Consider the following 27,455-nt stretch of genomic DNA (forward strand, 5'->3'; position numbering starts at 1 on the left):
AGAATATTTAAGAAACAAATAAATAAAATGCAAGAATTCATTATCATAATACTTAACAAAAAACATTTTCAAGGCTCAATGAAAATTTATAAACGATCGGAGCTGCCTAGTTTTCAAAAGACCATTCCAAAGTTTAGGTGCCATATTCTTTAATGAAGAATCAGATTCATTTAAATCTAATCCTTTCAGGCAAACAATTCTAGCCCCTAGTTAGGGGTTCCCAACCCAGTCCTCAGCACACACCTAGCCAGTCTGGCTTTCAGGATATCCCCAATGGATGTACATGAGCTAGATTTGCATGCAGTGCTTTCTTTATATGCAACTCTATCTCATGCATATTCACTGGGGATATCCTGAAAATCTGACTGGCTAAGTGTGGCCCAAGGATTGGGTTCAGAGAGACCCCCTGCCTAGTTGATTTTTTTGGGAGCAAAAACTAAAGCTATCCACTGGCTGAATAGAACCATCCAGACAGCTACCTATAGATCCTGTATTCAGCATTGCTCAAGGTACAGATAATGGTGCTGCATAAATGTAATATGTAAAAAACAAATACCCCACACTGCCCCCATTGTTTGTCTACTGGCCTGACAGTGAGTATGAGCACTCCTGAAGCTGAAGTGCTATGGAATGATGCCCTTGTCCAAGGAGAGCCAACTCAGAAAAACTAATTATAGAACAGATGTTTTAACAAACTTTCTAATTCATTTTAAAGGTGCCTCCCCCATGTAATAACTAGCCAGATGATTAGCACTACTGTTCGGGGATTAGTTAAACATCTGTGAATCTTGTATGTCTTCTTGTCCTCCTCCAACAAAGTTGTTAAAGCAAAACCAATGGAAAGATTTTAGTTGTGTTATGGATTCAAATGAATTTTATTATTTTAAATATGTGAAGTATAGTAGCTACTAGGAAACTGCTTGAAGGCAGTGTCTGTTATTGCACAGCTAACTGGTTCTAACATATAAAATGTCTCTCTTGGAGGGTGTGACTTGCTGTCTAGGGCAGTAAAGGCACTCATATTCTTGCAGGTTCAGCATTTGGCATTAGACACTAAGTTCAGCCATGGCTCTCTCCAAGGGGTCAACAGTCCAGTAATCATTGTCCCAGCCCAGAAACCAACCAGTGAAAGTAGGTGGTTCAAATCCTTGTTTCACAACGGCTACAGGCGTTCTCTTATCTCTGTTCGCAGGATCAGTTTCTATGTACTTTGAAGCTAGAAATATATATTAAAAAAAATTTTTAAGTATTTAAAATAGTTATTACCATTTTCTCTACTCCCTCTCCCCCCACAAATAACTACCTTCAGTAGAAACTTACTTCAAACTTTCCGTGAATTAAAAAAAAAATCAATAAATAAATAGTCAGTTACATCCAGTTCTGGGTAAAATAGGTGGGCATGATGCATTTCCTCTCAGCCCCACCTCAGGTTTTCTAGATATCTGCAATGAATATTCATGAGATTGATGTGCCTGCACTGCTTCCTCTGCATGCATATTTCTCTGATACATATTCACTGTAGATATCTAGAAAATCTGACTGGAGTTCTTCCAGGTCAGGTTTGTGAACCACTGAATGCTTACCTGGTGAGGAGCCCCAAGTCTTGCTAGCTGAAGACATCCAAACCTCACCATAACTCTGTTCATTCAAGCACGGCAGTCAGTGGTAGCTCTTGATACTGGTAACCCCCGCATGCTTGGTTCTGTGAGGTACCAGTGTCAATGGCTTGGAGTGCTGCTGCTGACTCCTGCAATTGGCTGAGAGAAGTTATGGTGGGCTTCAGCTGGTGTGGCTTGGGATTGTTGGCAACTACACCAAGGGTGCACCACTGCTGGGTGGCCCCAAGTTAAAAGTGGATGGTCCTAAGCCCCCACACCTACACCCCTGGGTACATTCCCACATCAGTCTTCAAGATCATCTAATCACTCCGTAAGAAGGGTAAGGAAGAAGGGACAACAACAGCCATTGCAAAAATGTGACAGTTATGGACCAGTTTCCTAGCTGATTATTACAGGTGCCCAAGAGAATTTTGATACATGACCCCCAGTCCAGGCCCATCATTGCAATCCTAATTAGGTAGCCTGAAAGGGGGGGGGGGGGGCATATACACTAGCAGAAAAGTCACCTGTCTGGCCTTCTGTTATTCTTATCAAATCTTCTCATACCATATGCTCCACACCATACATTATGTGCTCATTGGCAGCTAGTAATAGTTCCCTCTTTCCATCATAGCTGCCTTCAACTGTCATTGTAATTGTTTTCATTAGTTCATTGTAAGCTGCTTTGGGGCTGCTTTACGTGGCAAAAAGCGGGGTATAAATGATCTAAATAAATAAATATCTGGCTTGATTCTCTCTGTAATACCTGCTTTAGTATTGTTACACCCTCCCTTTGGAATTCCATCCTCTTCTCTATCAGAACAGAACCCACTTATCAAATTACAAATTTTAAGGTTTACTTGCTTACTGTAGCCCAGCGGTTCCCAAACTATGAGCCACTGCACCCTGGTGCACTGCAGCGAACTCTCAGGGGTGCCACGCAAATCCTGACCTCCCTGCCGCTTCTGTAGATGAGAACAGCAGCAGCTGCAAAAGTAGCTGTACCCACCCAAGGCCGGACTCTTCATACATGCGCTGATAATCCTGCCCCCTTGAAAATCACTTCCTGTACCGGGGCATAGCTGACAGCTGTGTAGGGAAAGTCTGGTCCCGCATGGCAGTTTGTTTTGCCACTGCTGCTGCACATCTAGCGCAGTGGCAGGGAGCCTGAAGTGGAGCTGGAGACAGAAGCATGTACCCGCCCCCCTCGAATCTGCTCCAGGTGAAGGTGAGCAGTGGAAAAAATTGTGTGGCGGGGAGGCAAAAGAGAACTGTGGCTAGGGGAGGGGTGGGTGGAGGTAAGCAGTGGAAAACAATGTGTGGTGGAGTACAGAACTGTGTGGCTGGGGGTGGTGGAGATCTATGTGGCCGGGGGGGGGGGGGGGCTGCAAAAAATTGATCAGACAATAAGGGTGCAGTGAACCAAAATAATTTGGGAACCACTGCTCTAGCCTTCAAGCAAAACTGACTCTCTCTGGCCTTTTACCTGTTAATTGACTTCCTGCAGTGCATTCCCTCCCTTTTGGATTTCCCTATCTACTATAATAAAAGGCACCTCCAACGTTCTGAAGCTGACTCCGTGGCTTCACTCAAGGGTTCGTAACGGTGTAGATCGCTCTCTGCCCCGCCCTCGCGTCTAAACATGATGACGTCGAGGGCGGGTAAAACACCGTAATGAACCAACGAAACCTTCAAGGAAGCCACGGAGTCAGCTTCAGAACGTTTGGCAAAGGTATGAGGAACATCGCTGGGTGGCTGCAGGGGAGAGAGCAGAATCGCTGGGTGGCTGGAGGGCGGGCCAGGGGAATAGATGGGTGGCTGAGGAGATGAGAATCGCTGGCTGGAGGGGAGAGAGGAGAATCACTGGGTGGCTGGAGGGGGCAGGGGAGAGAGGATAATCACACACACTCTCTCACACACACTCGCACGGTGCTGCCAACCACGCAGAGGAAGGGAGAGGCAGGGAGCCCTGAGACCACGGGGGGGGGGGAGGGAGGGAGGGGATCCTCAGACCTGAGAGGGGGAGGGGTCCTGAGACCACAGAGGGAGGGGAGGTATCTCTGTCACACACACTCTCTCACAGTCAGTGTCTTTCTCTCTCACTATGTCTCACATTCAGTCGCTGTGTGTCACACAGTCGGTCTCACACACTCGCTCTCATACACGCTCTCGGACTCACAGAGAGTCTGTGTATTGCACACATACTCTCTCACACACACCCTCTCTCACACAGTGTATCTGTGTGAAACATACTCACTCTCAGTCACTGTGTCTCACATACGCACTCGCACCCTGACTCACTCACTCTCTGTCACACACACACACTCGCACATTCACTCTCTCTCTCACACACACTCGCACATTCACTCTCTCTCACACACACTTTCTCAAACATACACACTCCCAGGAAAACCTTGCTAGCGCCCGTTTCATTTGTGTCAGAAACAGGCCTTATTTACTAGTTCCATTATAATTCTTTTCCTGTTCTTTCTTTCCTCATCATTTCCTCTGTCTTCTCTTATTTTTATTATTTTATTTTTTTAATCTTGTTTTTATTTTTATTACGTTATTACCCCATTTTAATTAATATTATAAACTGCTAAGATGTTTTATGATTCTGTAGTATATCAAATAAACTTGACCTTGACAAGGTACTTGCAGATGAAGGTTTGTAGTGGCAGGCGTCCAGCCCTGCTTCCAACAGGGCAGGAGGCTCGAAGCAGGAGGAAATGGCTGGTTCCAAAAAAAGGGGATTTTTCACTGTAATGTTTTTAGCAGTGCTGTCTTTCCATTGTCACATAGCTCAGGTGAGGGCTTGACAATTATCTCCACCCCCTCCCCTCCCATACAAATCTACAGAACTGAGCAAGATGAAAGATAGGCGTAGTGCCCAAGGGTGCACGGAGCCGCAGATAACATGGTGCCGTGCTCCGATGGGCATGCGCTCCGGGGCCAGCAGGGTGCTAGTGGGGGGGGGGGACGTTCCCGCCGTCCGAGGGCACCCCGCTGATAGGGGAGGGGAGATAGAAGGGGTTAAAAACCCCAGTTTGCAGGTTAGCATTTGCAACTCGGAGGGCGAGCCGCAGCCGTGCACGTTCCCAAAAAAAAAATAAAAAGAGGGCCGCACGGGGCGCGAGTCCAGGGCGGGCGATCGATCCCTTACCGTCACCAGCCATGTGCGTTTTTTCTCAGCTCCGGACGCAACTCAATATTCGGTCAGCTCTAGTAATCCGTCGCTTCCAGTTGGTCAAGTGCGCTGTAACTACTACAACCCGGACTTCGGGGAGGGCAGGGACCGGGATCTTCAGCCCCTCCGTATCCAAGCGCTCCGGTACGTGGCGAGTGGGGTCGGATTTAGTGAGAAGCGTGAATACAGTGGATTCACTGGATGCAGTGGCCGTTCTTGGCATTAGATGACTCTTTATGCTTTTGAAGTGACTTAAGCCTTTTTAGAAACATATTTTACATCCGGCAGTCTGCAAATTCTCAGCTAAGGGAAATGCAGATGAAGGGCCTTTTTATTTACTGAGGCAGACAAAAAACAAAACAAAAACATGATGCAATGCAAGTGAATGTGGTGTGGGGCCAGAGTGAAGCGGGTGCACGGTTTCCCTTCCCATTTCTCGAGATCCTTACATGATTGCAGAGAGGCCGTAAGGACGCGAGAGAGGCAGGTATCATGCGCCACGGACACGGTGGCGTCTCGGGCCCGTGCAGCCCAGGTGGACAGAGTGCCACGCGGTCTGAGCGGAGTTCGATGGGAGAGTCGCGTGCAGGGATCCCGGCCATATTGGGATGGGAAGAACAGAGGGCGGCCATCTTAGTAAGAGCAGTTGTTTGCTTAATCCCTCCCTATTTCCACTCAAAGCAAAACAAGCAAACCTAGGAGCTGCTGCAGGGAGGTTTAATGAACAGGAGTGTAAGTGAGCCTATCTAATCTGCGGCGCGGTAAGCATAGAGGCCAAGTGGTTGATCGCTGTTCCTACTACCCCTAAGCAGCCGTCATCCAGTACACTCAAACAATGCAAAAAAAAAAAAAAATCCTATCTTTCCTCCACCCACCCAGTTGAAGATGACACCTTCAAATTACTCTTCACTATTCTGTGGGTTTATGTTCCTCACTTTGGCCAGGTGCACCCTCCATTCCAGAGGAATATCCAGTGTACCTGAATGTAACTAACTCACCTTGAGCTACTACTGAAAAAGGTGTGAGCAAAATCTAAATAAAGTGAAATCTCTGGGTGTAATTTAAAGTGTAGGTGCACTGACAATTGCCACCAAGTCAGTGGGTGGCAGTAAGGTTGGCTCCCTGGTGCTGGATGGAGCAATGAAAAAGGTGCAGGAAGAGACTCAACTGTAACGTGCCCCCTCCCCCTCACTTTCCCCATCCTGCCCAGAATTTATTACCAGACGCTAAAGCTTCTTTCTTTTCTTCATCTTGGGCGTCATTGCCAATCCACACAAACACCTATACGGTAAAAATAAACACAGGTTATAAATGTCATGTGGTGTACGAAAGTACAAAGTTTCACTGTTACTTGGGAGGAATTTATGGTATGACCTTAGCTCTAACTTGTGCTGTCTTGTTAAGGAAGCAGACAGAACTAAACACAACAGTCACTTGCTGGTCCCAGAATATATGCTGTACAGTGGAAAAGACAGAGTTTTGTCCACACGGGCAGAGTCCTCACACATGGAACTTTTCAGGAATACAGCAAGAAACCCTTATGATTTTTCTAAACAGAAAGCAGCTGTGGTCTAGCTAAGAAATCTGTGATTCTTAACCCAGTCCTCAGGACAGACCTAACCAGTCAGGTTTTTAAGATATCCACAATGAATATGCACGAGATAGACTGCATGCTATGGTGCTAGTGCATGCAAATGTAGCTCATGCATATTCATTGTGGATATCCTGAAAACCTGATTGGCTAGGTGTTTCTGGAGGACTGGGTTGTGAGTCCCTGCTCTAAAGGAATTCTGTTAGGGGGGGGGGAGGTTGGAGAGGACTCTATGACAACACACACCTGGTCCCAGGTGTCAAGGAGCATGACATCATCGGTTGCTAGGTCATCCTGAGTGATCTCACCAGGTACTTCTTCAATCTGAAAAATAGGAGGCAGCAGGTTTGAGAGGATCAAACACACCTGTGTGTAGTTGGCCTATGCTGCCCCCTTATGGCTATAGAAGGAAAATCGTTTCACCAAGTCTATTTAAAGTGTATCAGTTTATATGGGTTTCCCCCCCGAATAAAATTACAATGCTGGCCTCTGTTGCCCTGCAGACAAGTGTGTGTGTGTTAGCATGCCTTTTACAATAGATGTTCATTACAGAAGTGAAACATACAATGAATCGACCAGTCTTATTAGAGCATGCAAAGAGGCGTGGAGGATGGGCATTCAGTCGGTCCTTCAGTCTTGGAGATGTACGATACGCTGCTTTCCCTCCCAAAGCTGCCCAGAAATCATCTGTGGAAATAGAGAACAAGAAACGTTACATCCAGTCATTCTTCAGCAAATGATTCTACCGTTCTTTAGGAAACTCGCACCAGACTTGTGCACCCATAGGAAAGTGTGCATAAACAAGAACCCCACGTCAGGGGCATAGAGAGCAATTACTTAATGTGAGTAAACTTAGAGGCTTTTACAATGTGTTTGAAGGTGCTTTCAATATTGTTCATAAGTTTATATATTTATGAGTTCAGGGTAGGTTGCAGACTTTTATGAGTTTCTGACATAGTAATACAGTAGGTGACGGCAGAAAAAGAACTGTACGGTCCCATCCAGTCTGCCTAACAAGATAAACTCATATGTGCTACTTTATATGTATACCTGACCTTAACTTGTATCTGCCATTTTCAGGGCACAGACTGTAGAAGTCTGCCCAGCACTAGCCCCGCCTGCCAACCACTAGCCCCACCTCCTAACCACCAGTGCTAAGCTTCTGAGGATCCATTTCTTTTGAACAGGATTCCTTTAAGTTTATCCCACGCATTTTTGAATTGTGTAACCGTTTCCATCTCCACTACCTCCCGCGGGAGGGCATTCCAAGTATCCACCACTCTCTCTGTGAAAAAATACTTCCTGACATTTTTCTTGAGTCTGCCCCACTTCAACCTCATTTCATGTCCTCTAGTTCTCAAGGACAGATGTGTAAAGGTTATTTTTGCACCCTTTTGGATAGTTTGAGCAACTGAAGGGTTTATTTTCAAAACCCACCAAGTCCACTTTTGGCAAAAAAAAAAAGAACTATAGTTTCATATGCACAAAGGATATTGTTATCTACCAGTGTTATTAATTGTTGTGAGCAAAAGTGTATTTGTCTTTCGCCTGCAGCCAACTTAAAATAAGACTTGTTTCCAAAATCAGCTAAGTGCAGGCGAATGTTAATTCCAATACCAGTTAAGTCCTGTAGCCAATAGATGAGGCTCTAGCAAATCCTATGACTGGCCCGGAGGCTAGCGCAATATTGCATTTCCTCTAAAGTCTAACTATTGATCCAGAACCAAAGAAGACACAGTTGTTTTCTGATGCCTGTGCACTACAAAATCACTGGTGTGTATAAAAACTCTGTACGTCCCTGGTGCAACCTTGGGGGATAACATGGCCACGTTGGGCTTTTAGGAGGGAATTCTACAACTGGGGGCATCCATGTAGGTGCTATGACGATGTATGGTAGCAGTTTATGCTATACGTGACTAGGTTCCATTATAGAACCCAATGCTGGCATATGTAACATTCAGACGCCCCCAGTTACACCAGTCCTACAGCTGGAGTAAGTGTAGAAACATAAATGCAGCAGGGACACACATAGTTTACAATATTCTGTAAATTATGTATGCAAGAGCCTCACCCTAAACTACCTTGCAAATACCCACTATGGAGTCCTTTTACAAAGCTGCGGAAGAAAGTAGCCTTGGTGAGTCTTTATGCGAGTCTTTCCCGTGCACTAAGGCCAAGTTTACCACTGCCGCGAGTGTCCATTACCAAAAATTAGAGCTGAGCTCTTACCACCCTCTATTTTGTAGGCGGTAAGAACTCACACACTAATCCCATGCTAATCAGTTAGCGTATAGTAATGTAGATGCACTAACTGATCAATGCAGAAACGTCCCTTCTCGCCTCCAAAAATAATTTTAAAACATTTTTTTTAGCGCATGGTTTGCACATGCATGTTTGGAGTTTACCGTGGGACGCCTGTGCACGTTCCAGGGTAAGCCCTTTTAAGCTGTGGTAAGCACATGCTAGAGTTTACTAAAGCTTAGTAAAAGGAGTCCTATGTAAGTTAAGCGGGAATTTGCAGAAAAGCATTTAGGCCCCTGCTATCACTTAGGTGCGTATGTGCACACATACAATAAATGAATGAAGTCTAGACATTTAGGAGCGCAATGGCAGGAAGATGATCAAAAGCAAACGTCGGCGCTAGAGGCTGTTAGCACCGGCGTTTGCTACCGCCCCATGATCAGAGCCTTCGAGCGCGTGAAACAACACGCTCGAGGGCTCTTAGCGCAAGTAGCATGCAAATGCATGCTAAACAGGGCTCTTAGCGCAAGTAGCTTGCAAATGCATGCTAATCAGCGCTTAATGCATTGATCCCCAATGATCAGCGACCAGCGCGCCAAAGATTGGGTCGCTGGCTGCTACAAACCCGCCAGCTCCGAGCTGGCTTTAGGGTTTGCAGATCTTTGGGGAGGAATGGTGAGCCCTGTCCACATGCATTTGCGTGCTGGCAGGCCCCCATTCTCCCCTGCAGCAAACCTGCCAGCGAGGGCAGTTGAGGACATCCAAAATTTGGACGTTTCTGTGACGGGGCAGTTGAGGACGTCCAAATTTTGGACATTTCTGCAATGGGCAGTTAAGGACGTCCAAAATTGGATGTGTCTATGAGAAAGACAAACGTCCAATTTTGGACGTCCTTAACTGCCCATTGCAGAAACGTCCAAAATTTGGACGTCCTCTACTGGCCCCTCTCAGAAACGTCCAAATTTTGGACGTCCTCAACTGCCCCGTGGCTATAACTCCAACAGCCCCTTGAAATTTGGCCATCACTGCAGCAGGGCAGTTGAGGACGTCCATCTTCCGATTTAAAGATGGGCGTCCTTCTCTTTTCATTGGTCTCCAGCCCAGACCTGTCAAACAAGTGCGGGAGGATTGTGCTGAGCGCATGCTCAGGCACAATTCTCCCGCACTTCTACCCCATGTTCAGAGATAATTGCGCTGCTTAAATTTGCATGCATTATCTCTGATCATAGGTATAATAGCGCCCCGCGCTGTTCCAGCGCTATTTTAGAGCGCTGTTTGGAACAGCGCGGGACTTTTGATCATCTGCCTGTGGGTGTGTACGTGTGTGCCTAGATCATAGAATTGCCCTTTTAAGGATTATATGTTCAAATGTTTTTTTTTGTTTAATACATTTATATTTATTGGTTCATTCTTCAAAGGAAGGGGAGATGCTGGCCACGTGACCTATATATGTCATCAGATGGGGGTGAAAGTTAGGATGCAACTTGAAACCGATTTATACATGAGTATTTATGGTAATTTGCTCCACCTGAAGAAGGCCTTCATTTTGCAAGATGTGCTGCATTAAAGGTTGTCTTCTGATTGATAAATATTGCCACCTGCTTATAAGCGGTATAATTTTACAACATTCTATTTGATTCATATGTTTATCTTTGTTCCGCATTTTGGCCCTCTTGTCTGCAAGGTTCTGGTCTCTTGTTATAGTTGCTGAGGGATTCTGATTTTTGGTTATAACTAAAAAACACCAACAGAGAACTTTCAATGCAAAAACTGGGTTTTCCATTTATAACCAATAAACATCAAAAAGACTAGAAATAACTTTTTTCTATACTTTACACCAATCACAAAACCAAAACAAAAGGAAAAACCATATGCTCAGAATACCAGGCAAATCCTAGTTGAAGAAAACCTGTTAATATAATCACTGCACACAGAAAAAACCTTTACTGCTTGCAAAAAATACTCTTCACATTGGTTATATAATTGTCTCTACCCAAAACATACAAACATACCTATATTTTTTGTACAGTGTTTGTCACTCCGAGGCCTGCAACCAACTCATAGCCTAATACAAATCAGAAACATTTCAATCTGATTCATGGTTCAACAACCTCTTCCCTCCCCCTGGATCCACCCAAGCAAAATCTGACAGATTTCTCAACTGAATCTGAGATTGCATCTTTGGAAAAAGGTTTAGGAAGCAATTGGATAAGAAAATAAAATACCCATACTCTGAGCTTTCATTTTAAGAAGTTCACACGCCCCCATGGTAATTACCCCTTTCCTAATTTACACCACAGTTGCAGTTTGAAATCTAGAACTGCCTATGAATAATGATAAACCTTCCTTTCTGAAAGAAACTGCCCCAACTAGCACTCCCTGGGGCTTGTGCTTCTCACTTCCGGTTTATAATCTTGGGTGTTCACGCAGGACAGAGAGACTGTCTCTTTGTCTATGACAAAGTGGGGAAGAGGAACCACAGGAATAACAGAAAGCTTACAAATATTTCTGTCAGTAAAGCAGTTAATTTGTCAGGGTGGAGGACTTCCCATTCTGACAGCTCTTGTGGGAAGCACAACAATAGTTGGCGTCAAGCTCTTTCTACACCTACCCGTTTCTCGGCCTTCTGCGATGCTTGAAGCCCGCATTCCTAGGATGTTCAGCAGTGCTTGTGCTCCCTGCTTCTCTGCATCACTAGACCCCTGGCCAACCCAAACATAGCCAGCTGATGGTGTTTTTAGAACAAAGACGTCATTGGAGTTCAGGTTGCTGGCTGTGGCCTCCAACTGGAAAAGACTCAAATATCACTGACTCACATAATGCACTGGGAAGATTTTATATTGTTGGAGACACTCCAAAGCAAAAAGGGAGTGTTCAGGGCATAGCTGACCAAACTGGCACTCATACTCAATCCCACATACACTCAAAAGGCATAGCTCCCCACCCACCATCCTGCCAGTCCCAGACCTTTGGCACCTATAGTCAAAAAACAGTTCCCCATCAGCAGCCTAATGATTATCCCACAATATACAATATTTCAAAGGTGTTTGCAAATAGATCAACTAGTCATAACCATAGGTGAGAACTGCATAGTGCACAGCAATTTGTAGCATAGAACAACAGTTGATAGTCTGACATGGAAAGGTTCTACACCATTGACCTTGACAATTTTGATTCCTAAGCATAAACTGTGACCTGTTTAAGCAAGAAATCTTTGAACAAAAATGTGCATACACAAGTTAGTTCTACATTCAAAAAGTGTTCTTGTCTCAGTGGTACCTCAATTGCTCTGGTGCAGCCAGAAGAGCTGGCTCGAACTTGGAAGAGCCGCATTTCAGCAGGCTCTGTTTGACCACCTTCTCTCGATGTGCCACCTCTGTATACAACCAGCGGCTTCCCACCAAACATACTCATCAGGTGGGGAGGCTCCTTCCCCTGTACTACGCGAACCTGAAGGAGAGGGAGAGAAATATATCAGACAGGAAACTGTTGAATCGCCTCAGAAAACAAATGGACATCCACCAACAGGCACTGGAGATCTTCTCAATTTTTAGTCCACAGTAGAGCAAGTGAAGCAAGCATCTGCTCTGGTCTGGGAAGGGGAACCTGTTAAACAAAGAGATAATCTGTGTGGAAGTATATATATGTTAAACATAGATACATAGAAAGAGCATATAGTAGAGTCTTGATATTCGACTTAAACAGGACCAACCTGTTGGACAATACAGAGAACACTAATCAGCAAAGAAAATAAATTGTACAGCAGAGCCTGTCTCCTGCTCTTCAGCAACCAGCCATATGGCCTTATTTTCCTCACACTCTGTTTGGAGTAACCTCTCCCTTTCCCTCTGTAGTGACCTATCTTTGAAGAATTTCAAATCAAATCTAAAGGCCTGGCTCTTCCGGCAAGCCTTTGGGGAGATGGTGTAGCATGAGATCCCAGCTTCAGTGTTTCAATGTCTCCCGAGTCTTGGTTCTCCCTCTATGACTTTCTGTGTTCTCTGAGTGATCGAATGCCTTTCCTATCTTTTAATGGAGTTCCTTTTCCTTTTAAGTGTATGTTTTTAGTCTATACACTGCTCTGCTTTGTCAGCTAGAGAAGTCCAATAAGTCACAATAAACTATAAACTCGTGAAGCTAAGGAGGCGAGTGGCTCCTACAAACGTAAACAATTCTTTTTGAAGCTCTGTGACCGTTATTTGCAAATTCTGAGTCCTCAGGGCCGCAGCCTCCTTGTAAATAATTTATAATGCTAGGATCTGGTGGCCTGTGGGGTAGGGTCCTTTCTGGTGATAGGGTTTGGGGAGTCACACTTGGCTATTTAGGTGTACTGGGAGGGGGAGGGTGCAGGAGGAGAGAGGAGGGGGAGGAAGGAGAGTACGGACTTGGGATATGGACGTGGGGAGGGGTATGTTGGGAGGAGGAGGGGGGGGGGTCTTAAGTATATGGTTGACTGGGTAAAGGTTGGGAATGGGGAGCACAGCTAAGGGGATGGTATTTCATTCCTGTGGGTTCCTCATGATATGCTTTGTAACGTTCTTAACCATCTAGTTGCACTGTAGATAATAGTGAGGGTAGGAAGGGTTGGGGTGGGGTAGGAAGGGGAGAAAATAGACAGCATGTGGTTGATGGTACAATTGTCTTGTTCATACTTATTTCAGACAGTGATGTTTGCTATTCTGGCCTTTGGTGTTTATTGTATGTTCAACTTTGTTGTAGCACCAATAAAAATATTGAAGCATAAACTATAAACTTGTCTCTGTGTCCACGCCGACAGTAATGTGACAGAGAGCATCAGCAGTGGGGGATCAGCCAGCAGTTACATTTCGCAGCCTGCGGGCTGGCAGTCCCTGCTCTCTTTTGCTATTCTTTTTCTGGCTTGGCTGGCTGGCTGGCTTCCGCTCCAGACTCTTTGCCATCATTCGCTTCGACAGCATCATCCATTAGTTCAAACCCTGATGAGTAGATTGCGCTGCTCTTTAGTTATAGGGAGGAGGGTAGTAAAGGAAGCCTGTGGCTGGGAACCCCTTCCTGTGCATCACTGCAGCAGCTTCCTCCTCTTTGGCCTCTCAGTGGCTGCAAGCTCTACCCAGTGGCATTTGATAGAGAAGGGTTGATCCATGCTCAAACTCTCTTGAGTTTTCTTTCTTTCCTTTCTTCTTTTTTTTTTGTTAAGGCAATTTGAGCACAAATACAGCAATGGAGTCACCAGGGGCGGGGGGGGGGGGGGGGGGGGGGGGGTATGCTGGATAGCCGGATAGTCAGATAAGTGAAGGTCAGATAATCGAGACTGTACTGTACCTACTTTTATGCATGTAGGTGATCCCAGGGATGTAGTTTGGGCAGGGCTGCAATGTGCATGCATATTTTATTAAATATGTTAGCATACACACATCTTTAAACCTTCTTTGGAGCAGACACAAATCTGTACATTCCTGGGGATGGTTCTGAATGCCTATTTTATAAAGTGTTGACACTGAGGCTCATTTTCAAAACATGGTGTAATTTTGTAAGTGTATGTGCTTTGAAAATGAGCACCTTTCAACCTAAGATAAAAATTGGTGCTTTTTGTTTTTTCCACACTGGCATCCTGTCATTAAATGACCCCCCCCCCCCCCCCCCCCAATAATCACTTACTTTTTTTCCAGTGTTTTTCCAGTCTTGCCGTTGCCATGGATTTACCGCGGTAACAGTAATTGTGTCGCCAAAATCTGTCGCTTCTTTATCTTCAACATTAGCAAAATTTGCCCCTTCCTTTCTGAACATGCCACCAAAACCCTTATTCACACCCTTGTTACTTCTCGCTTGGACTATTGCAATTTACTTCTCACTAGTCTTCCGCTCAATCATCTTTCTCCTCTCCAATCTGTCCAGAATTCTGCAGCTCGACTTATTTTCCGCCAGAATCGTTATGCCCACTAGCCCACTCCACAAGTCACTTCACTGGCTCCCTGTCCGCTTCCATATACAGTTCAAACTCCTCTTACTGACCTTTAAATGCATCCATTCTATGACCCCTCACTACCTCTCCTCTCTCATCTCTCCCTACATTCCTCCCCGTGAACTCCGCTTTCTGAACAAATCTCTCTTGTCGTCCCCTTTCTCCCCCACCGCTAACTCCAGACTTCGTTCCTTTTATCTTGCGGCACCTTATGCCTGGAACCGTCTTCCCGAACCCATATGTCTAGCTCCATCTCTACCTGTCTTCAAATCTATGCTGAAAGCTCACCTTTTCACTACTGCCTTTGGCTCCTAACCGCTACTCATTTGCCCTCCTCCCCTGTTCCTCTTTACCCTGTAATTTCCTTGCCCGTAATGTCTTGTCTGTTTGTGTTACCTAGATTGTAAGCTCTTTGAGCAGGGACTGTCTCTCTATGTCAAATGTACAGCGCTGCGTGCGTCTGGTAGCGCTATATAAATGCTATTAGTAGTAGTAGTAGTAGTGTCCTTCTCTAATGCTGGGTCTTGAATCATCTTACCCCCATTCTCTTACTCCCATGCTCTTTGATAAACCTATTCCAACAGTTGAATCCTTTTGATAGCTGGGAATTATTATAGATGCCAGATTAACCTTATTTTATTTATTTTATTTTTTGTTACATTTGTACCCCGCGCTTTCCCACTCATGGCAGGCTCAATGCGGCGGGCAATGGAGGGTTAAGTGACTTGCCCATAGTCACAAGGAGCTGCCTGTGCCGGGAATCGAACTCAGTTCCTCAGTTCCCCAGGACCAAAGTCCACCACCCTAACCACTAGGCCACTCCTCCACTCCTTTGCTCAACAAATCTCCTCCGTTGTGAAGTAATTTTTTCTGGCATTTTAAAGTTAGATCAGCTTGTTACTTTTTGGACAAAGAAGCGTTACAAACTCTATACTACACCTTTGTCCCCTCACCTTGGGCTCTGGCCCCCCCCTACCGTCGAGGTCTGTCTACGCCCCTGGTGTCACTAGGCCTTCTTTATGGAAGGTGTCCCTTCCTTCTTACAATTAGAGTCCTCCTTTGAGAATTTCACATGTGGTCTTAACACACATCATTTCTGTGATGCATTTACATAGTAAGTGTGTATACTTACAGCCACCTTTCCCTCATTAAGTTTAAGAGCTGTCAATTGGAATATGCATGAAGGACAGGGGATGTTGGATTCTAGGACACACAGCCATACTTATTCTACCTTCTTTTCGTATTTAACATTGTAATTTCTCCTTTTATCCTCATTAATGTTGGCTGTACTCTGTTTCAGAATTATTGTAAGCTGTTCATAAGGTCTTCCCAGTGGGTGGGGTAACAAATGATAAATAAACTTAAAACCTTATGTTCTCACAGAAAAGTCAGAATGATGACAGGCCCAAGCTTGAGCCACACCTCTGCACTGGATCTGATTTTGTCATTTGTATTATCTAGGGCTGTACATCAATCAAAGCGTTGAAGCACACGATTAATCGTGATTAAATGTTTTAATCGCACGATTGATCGCATAAAGCACTCCCTCTCATATTTCTTCCTATACAGTGTAATAGATAGCAGATATAAATTCTCAAAACTGACATATTTCAATTACTAAACTAAAAATAAAATAATTTATCTTACCTTTCTTGTCTGGTGATTTTATCTTTCTAATCATCTCATTCCCTTTCTCTGGTTCTCCTTCCCTGTGCTACCAGCACAGTTCTTGCTCTGAACTCTGTTTCTAGGGCCTCCTGTCCATTCACTATTTCTTTTATTCTCCTCCTTCACATGCTGCCCTAAATCCACTTTTCCTTCTCCTTCTCAAATCTATCTAGTCTCTCTTCTCTCCCCTCCCCCTCCTCTCCAAGGGCACCATCTCCTCCAGTCTTTCTTCTCTCCCCTCCCCTTGCCCTCCTCTCCAGGGACACCACCTCTTCCCTTCCCTCCTCTTCAGGGGCACCATTTCTTCCATTTCCTCCCCCTTCCCCCACTGCGGTCCACATCTCTTCCTCTTTCTGCCAGCACCTTTTTCTGACTCCCTGCACCCGCCCTCACCACTAACACAGTCCATATCTCTTCTTCTCTCTGCACCTTTTTCTGATCACCCACCACCACCGTGGTCCACATCCCTGATTCTCTCTCCACCTTTTTCTAACCAGCCCCGCCACCGCGGTCCACATCTCTCCCTCTCTCTTTCTTTCTCCCAGTACCTCTGACCTGCAGCACTGAAGGCATGCTGCTTCACTCATCCGATCCACTCAAAGCCTCTCTCTGTAGTGTCCTGCCCGGAAACAGGAAGTTCTGTTAGAGAAGGTGGGACGCTACAGAAAGAGACTTAGAACAGATAAGCGAAGCAGCATGCCTTCAGTGCTGCAGCGGGTAAGACAAGCAGCAGAAACTTTTTGTACGGTGAGGAGGAAAATAGCAATGTTGGAACAGGGTGAGACCTGCCTTTAATGTGCATTCAAATTTTTAATACACGTTAACCATTTAGGGCCAGATTCTATATATGGCACCTAAAATTAACGCATGCTAGGTAACTATGCCTAAGCGTATTCTACATACAGTAGATTTACATGTAGTATTTATGATATGCTTAAGCATAGTTAATGCGACTGAATCTATTCACATCCATTTACCAAAGAAAAGCTGGAGTAAATCCCTGCGCATAGATTTACACGCACTGGCCTATATTTTATAACAATGCACGTAGATTTTAGAACGCCCACGAAACACCCATTTCCACGCCCCTAACCACATCCCTTTTTGCCTGTGCATGTTAGAATTTAGGTGCAGTACATTACAGAATACGCTTAGCAATGTATGCGCATAAATTCTAATTTTTGCCAATTAGTGCTCATTATTGCTTGTTAAAAGCTGTTAACAATGCTTGACAGCTTGTTACAACAATTAATCTACACACCTAGTTATAAAATACGCCTAGATTTACATGTGATCTAGGCACGCTACATAGATACCAGGGATAAACGTGTTAATCACGTTATTAATGCATTAAATGTACTGCCCTAGTATTATCTGATGGCAAATTTCAAAGCCATTTACCTGGGTAAACAGCTCAGGTAAACTGGTCTCTCTCAAAATTGCTCCCCTCCCGTGCCTGATTGAAAGTACACATGGGCTTCCACAGTGTGCCCACTTTTAAATGAATGGATTTTCAGGAAAGTGTTCCCATGGTAGATTTAATTTTTAAATCCAAGACCAGTGTTTTGCATGAAAATTTAGTCTGCACAAAACACGTACTTTGAAAGCTGGCTAGAAGGGCCAGGGTGAAAACACAAATAGAAGTAGATCTACAGCCACATGGGCTCTTTCAAGCCTTTTCTCCATAATACTTACAACATCAAACAGATTTATCTGAATGCCATGCATTTTGCCACGTCACAAATTTTACATCTTACCCTTGTTGCTATGAACAGATTTTCTGAGAAAAGGTGTGGAATGTTTACTCAAGTCTTGAGGATTTTGGCTGACTTTATCGTCAAGTGGAGACGGTATACAAAAGCACAAAACTATCATTCCAACCCTTAACATTGCAGAAATCTACCATCTTCAGAGAAACTGATGTATGCTGAAGATAGCCTATGACCTCTGTGGGCACAGTGATTATAACATTATAAACTCTTAGTGTCAAGAAAACACAATAGTGGTTCAAAATGATGAGGAAATAACACAGTCTCTGAACACGCTCCAATCAAGTGTTAAACTTAAACAGGGCACATTAAGAGCAGTAGCTGTGGATATGGGAAAAAGGACAGTCAAGGTGAGATGATGGCATTTTGTTATACTGTGCCAGCATGCTGAGGTGGCGCAGTGGTTAGAACAGTTGCCTTGTTATTCCAAGGTTGCAGATTCAAATCCTAGCAGCGGTACCTTCTCTTGGTTATAATGTGTCAGGGCAGGTGGGGGAGGGGGGGGGTGTCAGGTGTGGTTTCTCATACTGCAGGCACTGTGTGAGGTTTCCAAGCTCTGTGACCATCTCCCACTTAACAGAGTTTTCCCAGTTAGGGATCTCAGTCTTGAACCTGAACTTTTTAACTTTCACTCAAGGATCACACCAAGGAGATAAAAACCAAAAGCCCCCATAGTTGAGACAGTTGGTTCTCTTACTAAGGCCAAACAGCTAGTTTGTTTGAGAGAGGGGGTGGTTGTGTGGGGTGGAGTAGATCTGTTAACATGTGAAACTGCAGGGCATTAAAATTCCTCCTCCACAACACTACAAGCCAGTCTAGGTTTCAAGGGTCAGGGACACTCATGTCCAGACATGCAAAAATACCTGCAACCTTGATAGACTGCCAAAGTTCTGCAGGGACACAAAGGGAGACAGCAGATTATCTTTCTTTCTTTTGATTACCTTTGGCTGCAAAAAGGGTAATTTTAAACAACAGACTAACTTATGCATCAGATATATTCACACATTACACTATGGGCTATGAGGTGCTGGGAAGCACTTTATCAAAGACTATTTCTGCACATTAAAACACTATTTTTCCCACAGAAATGCTTTTTTTTTTTTTTTAATAATTACCCTGTATGTGGAATTATTACACACTGCTTGCTGGACTGTTTCTTAAATACATTATAGTATGAAAAGAAGCACTTCTACCAATGATTTTCACTCCCACTCCTCAAGGGCCGCTGATGGGTCTGGGTTTCAGGACATCCCTATTAAATATGCATATGCATGAGAGAGATTTTCATACAATGCAGGTAATATCAGTGGCGTAGGAAGGGCGGGGCGGTGGGGGCGGTCCGCCCCAGGTGTCAGCGGGTGGGGGGGTGCTCCGGACAGCCCTCGTCTCCTGCCCCCTTCATTTTTTTTTAAATCCATTGCAGCGACGCAGGCAGCGCTTCACGTCTGCCCTGCGTGTGCTGTGAAGATCGAAAATCACCTCGTTAGCGTCGGGCCTTCCCCCGTTGTGTCCCGCCCTCTTCTGAGGTAACTTCCTATTTCCTCGAGGGCGGGACACAACGGGGGAAGGCCCGAAGCTAACGAGGTGATTTTCTATCTTCACAGCACACGCAGGGCAGACGTGAAGCGCTGCCTGCATCGCTGCAATGGATTAAAAAAAAAACGAAGGGTGATGGCAGGAGACAGGGCTCTGTCGGCTCTCCACGAGGGGGGACAGGGAGCTCAGAGAGGAGAAGGGGTGGGGGTGTTCAGAGGGGAGAAGGGGTGGGGGAGCCCAGAGGGGTGTTCAGAGGGGGGAAGGGGATTGGGAAGGGGTGGGGGAGCCCAGAGGGGTGTTCAGAGGGGAGAAGTTGATTGGGGAGGGTGGGGGAGCTCAGAGGAGAGCTCAGAGGGGAGAAGGGGAAGGTGGGGGAGCCCAGAGGGGAGAAGGGGATTGGGGAGGGAGGGTGGGTGAGCCCAGCGGGGTTCTCAGATGGGTGCTCGGAGGGGAGAAGGGGATTGGGGAGGGTGGGGGAGCCCAGATGGGCGCTTGGAGGGGAGAAGGGGATTGAGGAGGGGTGGGGGTACTCAGAGGGGAGTGCTCAGATGGGAAGAAGGGGATTGGGGAATGGGGTGGGGTGGGGGTGCTCAGAGGGGAGTGCTCAAATGGGAGAAGGGGTCTGAAGCTGGAACTGGGGTCTGACAAGGGGCAGGAGGGAAAATGGGTCCATGCCTGGGGCAGGTGGGAGAATGGGTCTGGGGCTGAAAAGGGGGGATGCAAGGCATGTGGTGGATGAAGGGGGCTGGAACTGGGGGCTGAAAAGGGGACAGGGAGAAGTGGCTGGGGGCTGAAGCTCGGGACTAATGGAAGAAAAGGGCTGGGGACTGGTGGGATAGTGGGGCTGAAAAGGGGGGCAGGTGGGAGATGTGGGCTGGGGCTGGAACCAGGGGCAGGTGGAATAAGGGGGCTGGAACTAGGGGCTGAAAAGAGGGGGCAGAGAGAGAGGGGGCATACCTTGGATGGAAGGGGGGAGTGTGAGGGAGGGCAGACCCTGGATGGATGGATGGGAGAGGGAGGGCAGACGGTTTGAAGGGGCAGAGAGAAAGGGCAGATAGTGGGTGGAAGGGGGAGAGAGAAAGAGGGCAGACTAGGGCAAATGGTGGATGGAAGGGGCAGAGATAGAGGGCAGATGTGGATGGAAGGGAGAGAGAGAGATGGCAGACTAGGGCAGATGGTGGATGGAAGGGGCAGAAATGGAGGGCAGATGTGGATGGAAGGGAGAGAGAGGGCAGACAGTGGATGGAAGGGACAGAGAGAGAGGGCAGACAGTGGATGGAAGGGACATTAGAGAGGGCAGACACTGGATGTCAGAGAGAGAGAGAGAGCGCGAAGACAGATGCTGGATGGAAGGAAGACTGAAAAGAAGATGAGGAAAGCAGAAACCAGAGACAACAAACTGTAAATAAAATACATATTTTTATTTTTTTGCTTTAACATGTAAATAAGGTAATCTTTTTATTGGACTAATTTTAATACATTTTGACTTAACTTTCAGAGAACAAAACCCCCTTCCTCAGGTCAGGATAGGATACTGTAACAGCACAATACTGTATTGACCTGAGGAAGGAGAATTTGGCCCCTGGAAGCTAAATGTATTAGTCCAATAAAATGGTATTATTTTATTTTCTGTATTTGTTTTATTTCTATTTGTTAATTTGTAAAGTGGTGATTGGTATTTGTTAGTTTTTTTCAAATTTACATCTGCTGTCTTTATATTTTGCACAGTACTAGGGGACATTTTCTGTTTCTTTGGTGTTGCATTGTATACAGAGTCTGGCATCGGGGGTTCAGTTTAATTACCCGCATATAGACTGGGTTAATGTAACATCTGTACACGCAAGGGACATAGGATTTCTTGATGAAATCAAGGACAGCTTCATGGAACAGCTAGTTCAGGAGCCGACAAGAGAAGGAAAAATACTAGACTTAGTCCTTAGTGGTGCTCATGATCTAGTGCAGGGGGTAACGATACGAGGGCCGCTTGATAACAGTGATCATAATATGATCGGTTTTGATATTGGCATTGAAGGAAGTGAAACTAGGAAATCAAGTACGCTAGCGTTTAACTATAGAAAAGGTGATTACGACAAAATGAGAAAAATGGTGAAAAAAAGACTGAAAGGAGCAGCTCGCAGAGTAAAAAACTTGCATCAGGAGTGGATGCTGTTTAAAAACACCATCCTGGAGGTTCAGGACAAATATATTCCACGTATTAGAAAAAAGGGAAAAAAGACTAAACGTCAGCCGGCGTGGCTAAACAGTAAGATAAAGGAAATCATTAGAGCCAAAAAACAATCCTTCAGAAAGTGGAGAAGAGAACCAACTGAAAGTAACAGGATAGATCATAAGGAATGCCAAGCCAAATGCAAAGCGGAGATAAGGAGGGCAAAAAAGGACTTTGAGAAGAAATTAGCGTTGGAAGCAAAAATACATAGTAAAAATTTTTTTAGATACATTAAAAGCAGGAAACCGGCCAAAGAGTCGGTTGGGCCGCTGGACGAAAATGGTGTTAAAGGGGCGATCAAGGAGGACAAAGCCGTAGCGGAGAAATTAAATGAATTCTTTGCTTCGGTCTTCACCGAGGAGGATTTGGGGGGGACACCGGTGCCGGAAAGAATATTTGAAGCGGGGGAGTCGGAGAAACTAAACAAATTCTCTGTAACCTTGGAGGATGTAATGGGTCAGTTCAGCAAGCTGAAGAGTAGTAAATCACCGGGACCTGATGGTATTCATCCCAGAGTATTAATAGAACTAAAAAATGAACTTGCGGAGCTACTGTTAGAAATATGCAATCTGTCCCTAAAATCGAGTGTAGTACCGGAAGACTGGAGGGTAGCCAATGTTACTCCGATTTTTAAGAAGGGTTCCAGAAGAGATCCGGGAAATTATAGACCGGTGAGTCTGACGTTGGTGCCGGGCAAGATGGTGGAGGCTATTATTAAGAATAAAATTGCAGAGCATATACAAAAACATGGACTGATGAGACAAAGTCAGCACGGATTTAGTGAAGGGAAGTCTTGCCTCACCAATCTAATGCATTTTTTTGAGGGGGTAAGCAAACATGTGGACAATGGGGAGCCGGTTGATATTGTATATCTGGATTTTCAGAAGGCGTTTGACAAAGTGCCGCACGAAAGACTCCTGAAGAAATTGCAGAGTCATGGAATCGGAGGTAGGGTATTATTATGGATTAAGAACTGGTTGAAAGATAGGAAGCAGAGAGTAGGATTGCGTGGTCAGTATTCTCAGTGGAGGAGGGTAGTTAGTGGGGTCCCGCAGGGGTCTGTGCTGGGTCCGTTGCTTTTTAATGTATTTATAAATGACCTAGAGATGGGAATAACTAGTGAGGTAATTAAATTCGCCGATGACACAAAATTATTCAGGGTCGTCAAGTCGCAGGAGGAATGTGAACGATTACAGGAGGACCTTGCGAGACTGGGAGAATGGGCGTGCAAGTGGCAGATGAAGTTCAATGTTGACAAGTGCAAAGTGATGCATGTGGGTAAGAGGAACCCGAATTATAGCTACGTCTTGCAAGGTTCCGCGTTAGGAGTTACAGATCAAGAAAGGGATCTGGGTGTCGTCGTCGATGATACGCTGAAACCTTCTGCTCAGTGTGCTGCTGCGGCTAGGAAAGCGAATAGAATGTTGGGTGTTATTAAGAAGGGTATGGAGTCCAGGTGTGCGGATGTTATAATGCCGTTGTATCGCTCCATGGTGCGACCGCACCTGGAGTATTGTGTTCAGTACTGGTCTCCGTATCTCAAAAAAGATATAGAAGAATTGGAAAAGGTACAGCGAAGGGCGACGAAAATGATAGTGGGGATGGGACGACTTTCCTATGAAGAGAGGCTGAGAAGGCTAGGGCTTTTCAGCTTGGAGAAGAGACGGCTGAGGGGAGATATGATAGAAGTGTATAAAATAATGAGTGGAATGGATCGGGTGGATGTGAAGCGACTGTTCACGCTATCCAAAAATACTAGGACTAGAGGGCATGAGTTGAAGCTACAGTGTGGTAAATTTAAAACGAATCGGAGAAAATTTTTCTTCACCCAACGTGTAATTAGACTCTGGAATTCGTTGCCGGAGAACGTGGTACGGGCGGTTAGCTTGACGGAGTTTAAAAAGGGGTTAGATAGATTCCTAAAGGACAAGTCCATAGACCGCTATTAAATGGACTTGGAAAAATTCCGCATTTTTAGGTATAACTTGTCTGGAATGTTTTTACGTTTGGGGAGCGTGCCAGGTGCCCTTGACCTGGATTGGCCACTGTCGGTGACAGGATGCTGGGCTAGATGGACCTTTGGTCTTTCCCAGTATGGCACTACTTATGTACTTAATCTATAGTGGATTAGGGTGTATCTGTGTTTGTGAAAAAGACATGGCTTTCGGTTGGCATTGACTGTGCAGGATTGACGATCTGTACTATTCTGTCTGTTTTCGTTTAACAATAGGTGAATTGATGTTCTAGTGTTCACTGTAGTGTTTAAGATGCTTTCCTTTTCCTTGTGTGACTCGTACAAATTACTGCTTATGGTATGGTATAATTGCTCTATATATAGGTCCTGAGTGTTTTGTATTCTCGGTATACCTTGTACTGGATTTGGGGGGGGGGGGGGGGGGGGGTTAAAAAATGACCGGCCCCGGGTGTCAACTACCCTAGCTACGCCACTGGGTAATATGCCTTCAAATCTCTCATGCATATTCATTAACACAGCCTACTATTTTGGGCATATAGTTACAACTATTTCTATACATGAATCACAAGTAAGTATGCAATCCAATAATAGTCTTTATTCATTACAAGCTTCATAAATTTTCTTTTAAAACTTTTAACACATTTGGTCATCATTCAGCTCAATCAAACTACACATAGTTAAGCTTCATACTTTTTCCAATAATTTATATCCAACCTCCTTGTATAATCCTTAATAGGATAACATGATTTATAGATTTTAATGAGTAATATTCTTTAGATTATTCAGTGGCGTACCAAGGGGGGGCAGTGGGGGTGGTCCACCCCGGGTGCACGCCGCTGGGGGGGTGCTGTGCGCCGGTCAGCTTCATTTGTTTCCATGCTCCCTCTGCCCCGGAACAGGAAGTAACCTGTTCCGGGGCAGAGGGAGCATGAAAACGAATGAAGCTGACTGGCGCGCAGCACCCCCCCCAGCAGCGTGCACCTGGGGGGGGGGGGGGGGCGGGTCGCGCTGCACCTGGGGGCGGGGCGGATCGTGTCAGCCCCCCTAGGAACACCACTGAGATTATTTGAGAAAAGTTTGTATAGGGAAGGAATAATAGGTATAGTACCTTTGACATTGATAAATGTAATTATTATCTATATAAGGAAGAAGTTTGGAGATAAATTATTGGAAAAAGTCTGAAGCTTAACTGTAGGTAGTTTGAGTGAGCTGGGTGAATGTCTTTTAAATTAGCAGGATGAATAATGAATGTGATAAGAAGTTTTTAAAAGAAAATTTATGAAGCTCGTAATGAATAAAGAATGTATTACTGGATTTCATAGTTACTTGTGATTCATGCATATGAATTAAGGATATCCTAAAAACCTGGCCTATCAGTGACCCTTGAGGACAGAGAGTGAAGACCTTTAGATTGTAAGCTCTCTTGAGCAGGGACTGTCCTTCCCCATGTTTAAACTTGTACAGCGCTGCGTAACCCTGGCAGCGCTATAGAAATGCTAAGTAGTAGTAGTAGTAGTAAGACCGAGGGCTTAAAAAAACATCATTCAGCTCTGTACCATCATAGAGCTGTAAAATACAGCAAGTCAAGGTAGTCCATGTACAAAATGGTGCTCAGAAAAAAAGGTTGCTTTTAGCCCCCTCCCCTTTCTTTTTTGGGTAAGTGTGCTCAGAGACTAAAAAGATCACTAAGAAGGTCAATTTCGGCTCTCTGTGTCAGGTTAAAGATAACTTTATGAATTTCTTTTTTTTTTTTTTTAATTTTAGGAAACTTTTATTTTGTTTTTACATTTTTTTTTAGATTTGGTTTGGATTGATTTCCCCCCCCCCCCCACTTTTCACAAGGGCACTTTGAATGGACTGTGTCAGCATTACCACACTGGCAGCCGCTAGAACGGCTTTGTAAAAGGGGGAGGTTTTGTTTGGATGCCTGCTCTGTCCTATTTTGTTATGGATTTCCTAACTACATTGTTTTAATCTTGTACACCACCTTGACTTGTCTATACAAATAAAGCAGTATAGAAAATCCTAATAAACCATAAATTTTAAACCATTATGGTGCTGCTGCTCCCACCTGGCTTGGTGCCATGCTTGCTCACCCCTTGTGACAGACCTGAATAGTCACAGACTTCCTTATGGGCTTTTACTCAGTGTATCTTATCTTCATATTCAGGCAGTAAAAACAAGGATCTCTGTTAATGTGCCTGATAACAAAGCACCTGCCTCTGGACTGTGCAGGTACAGAAACCTCAATTTATCATGTGCCCACGGTGCCCGAGTAGGAAAATCTGTGTCATGCTGCCTTTTGTTCAGTTATCTCAGGTTAGATTAGTTAGTGAACCTTACCTGCACCGGTCCCCCACCCAGTTCTTCATCCAGCTGGGCGCTGAGGAATGCAGATGTAGTTATTTCATCTCGGGTGGAATCAACACCCTGCCTGAAAAGAGAAAAGATAACATTCCCAGCAAAACTGCAAAGTTTGATTTAAGCTTAATGGGGTCATGGAAAATCCATTAAAATCAAGGGGATTTCCAATATATAATACAAATTTGATTAAAAAAATTTTTTTTACCAGGAGCACTTCCATCAGAAAGAACAGAAAATCTGAAACCAGTAAAATATGCAAGGAGCACTTTTACACAGAAATCGTATTATGAACAGTTTTTGAAGGAATGACATTAAAGATTTAATGAGATAGTAATTTACAGAACTGCAGTACTCCCAAATCCGCTGGTTCAGGTTTTTGTTTTTTTGAACAGCTTCTAAAGAGCCAACTCCTATGCCTTCTACTTACTTCTGACACACATTTTGTTGTAGCATCACTTAACGTTTTCAGCATAGGTGATGCTTTAGCATAGAATAAAGATATTCTGTTTGCCAAAAAAAAAAAATCAAGGGATATGGGGGGGGGGGGGGGGGGGGGGGGGGGGATTCCTGAAAGTCAAGGATATGAGCCTTCACTGAAGCTTCAGAGCTTTATTTAATAACTAGTAAAAAAGGCCCATTTCCGAAACCAATGAAACGGGCGCTAGCATATGGCTTTTTTTGTGTGAGTGTGTGGTGTGTGTGCAGGTTGTTGATGTGTGTCTTTTTTTGTTTTGTTTTTTGCTTGGGGGTTGGGGGATGTGCTGTGCTATTCTTGGTCGCTGTTTGCTGCTGGCTGGGTCGCGGGTAATCCTTCCAGCTGGGCCGCAGCTTGTCCTGTTCGCCCACGTCCCAGATGGTGACGGGCACGTTGTTTTCCGGCTCCTCTGACTCCATGTCAAGCGATCCCAAATATAGTTTGTGCTATAGGCCCTCTGGCACTCTTCAGTACTGGCATTAGGCATTTAAAAATTTCTCCCCCCCCCCCCCCCCCGGTCTATTTTTGCACATATCCACAGCAGGAATATTCTTCTTTCGTTCTAGCGGTGGTTCTGTGCTCTCCGTGCTGCACAGATAATGAGCCATTCTGCTGGGGAATGCTCCTCCCTTATTGTCACATAGTTTCCTCTGATTGGTCCGTCTTACGTTGCCTAGTGTTGCCTGGGAACGGTGTTGTGATGGTCCTTTGTGTTTCAGAATGTTGAGGGTGTTTTTTCTGATTGGTCCGTCATGCGAGGGCGGGGCAGAGAGACATGGTCAGTGTTGTGGCTTCACCACCATGAATCCATGAACCCTTCAGGGAGTGACTGAGTGACTTCAGAACGTTGTCTTCAGAACGTTGAGGGTGAGTTTTATTATAG

The 27,455-nt window shown here is 45.0% G+C and overlaps 1 protein-coding gene and 1 long non-coding RNA gene across 4 annotated transcripts in view; one reads left to right on the plus strand and one right to left on the minus strand.

Annotated features, from left to right (window-relative positions):
* The first annotated feature begins 282 nt into the window (after positions 1–282).
* Positions 283–6,614, plus strand: LOC115472993. Its single transcript, XR_003942588.1, has 4 exons — positions 283–303; positions 1,710–1,715; positions 2,957–2,962; positions 6,486–6,614. It is a non-coding gene; the product is annotated as an uncharacterized LOC115472993 (long non-coding RNA).
* GSN (gelsolin) overlaps positions 759–27,455 on the minus strand; it is a 104,800-nt gene continuing 78,103 nt past the window's right edge. For all 3 annotated transcript variants that reach the window (XM_030207561.1, XM_030207560.1, XM_030207562.1), the window contains exons 11-17: positions 26,077–26,167; positions 11,897–12,067; positions 11,229–11,403; positions 6,942–7,063; positions 6,623–6,700; positions 6,006–6,066; positions 759–1,216 (exon numbers count right to left, since the gene is read on the minus strand). In XM_030207561.1, coding sequence (XP_030063421.1) covers positions 1,047–1,216; positions 6,006–6,066; positions 6,623–6,700; positions 6,942–7,063; positions 11,229–11,403; positions 11,897–12,067; positions 26,077–26,167 — 868 coding nt within the window. In that variant the 3' untranslated portion in view covers positions 759–1,046. The remainder of the gene's footprint in view (positions 1,217–6,005; positions 6,067–6,622; positions 6,701–6,941; positions 7,064–11,228; positions 11,404–11,896; positions 12,068–26,076; positions 26,168–27,455) is intronic.

Source organism: Microcaecilia unicolor, chromosome 6, assembly GCF_901765095.1.
Source record: "Microcaecilia unicolor chromosome 6, aMicUni1.1, whole genome shotgun sequence".
NCBI lineage: Eukaryota > Metazoa > Chordata > Amphibia > Gymnophiona > Siphonopidae > Microcaecilia > Microcaecilia unicolor.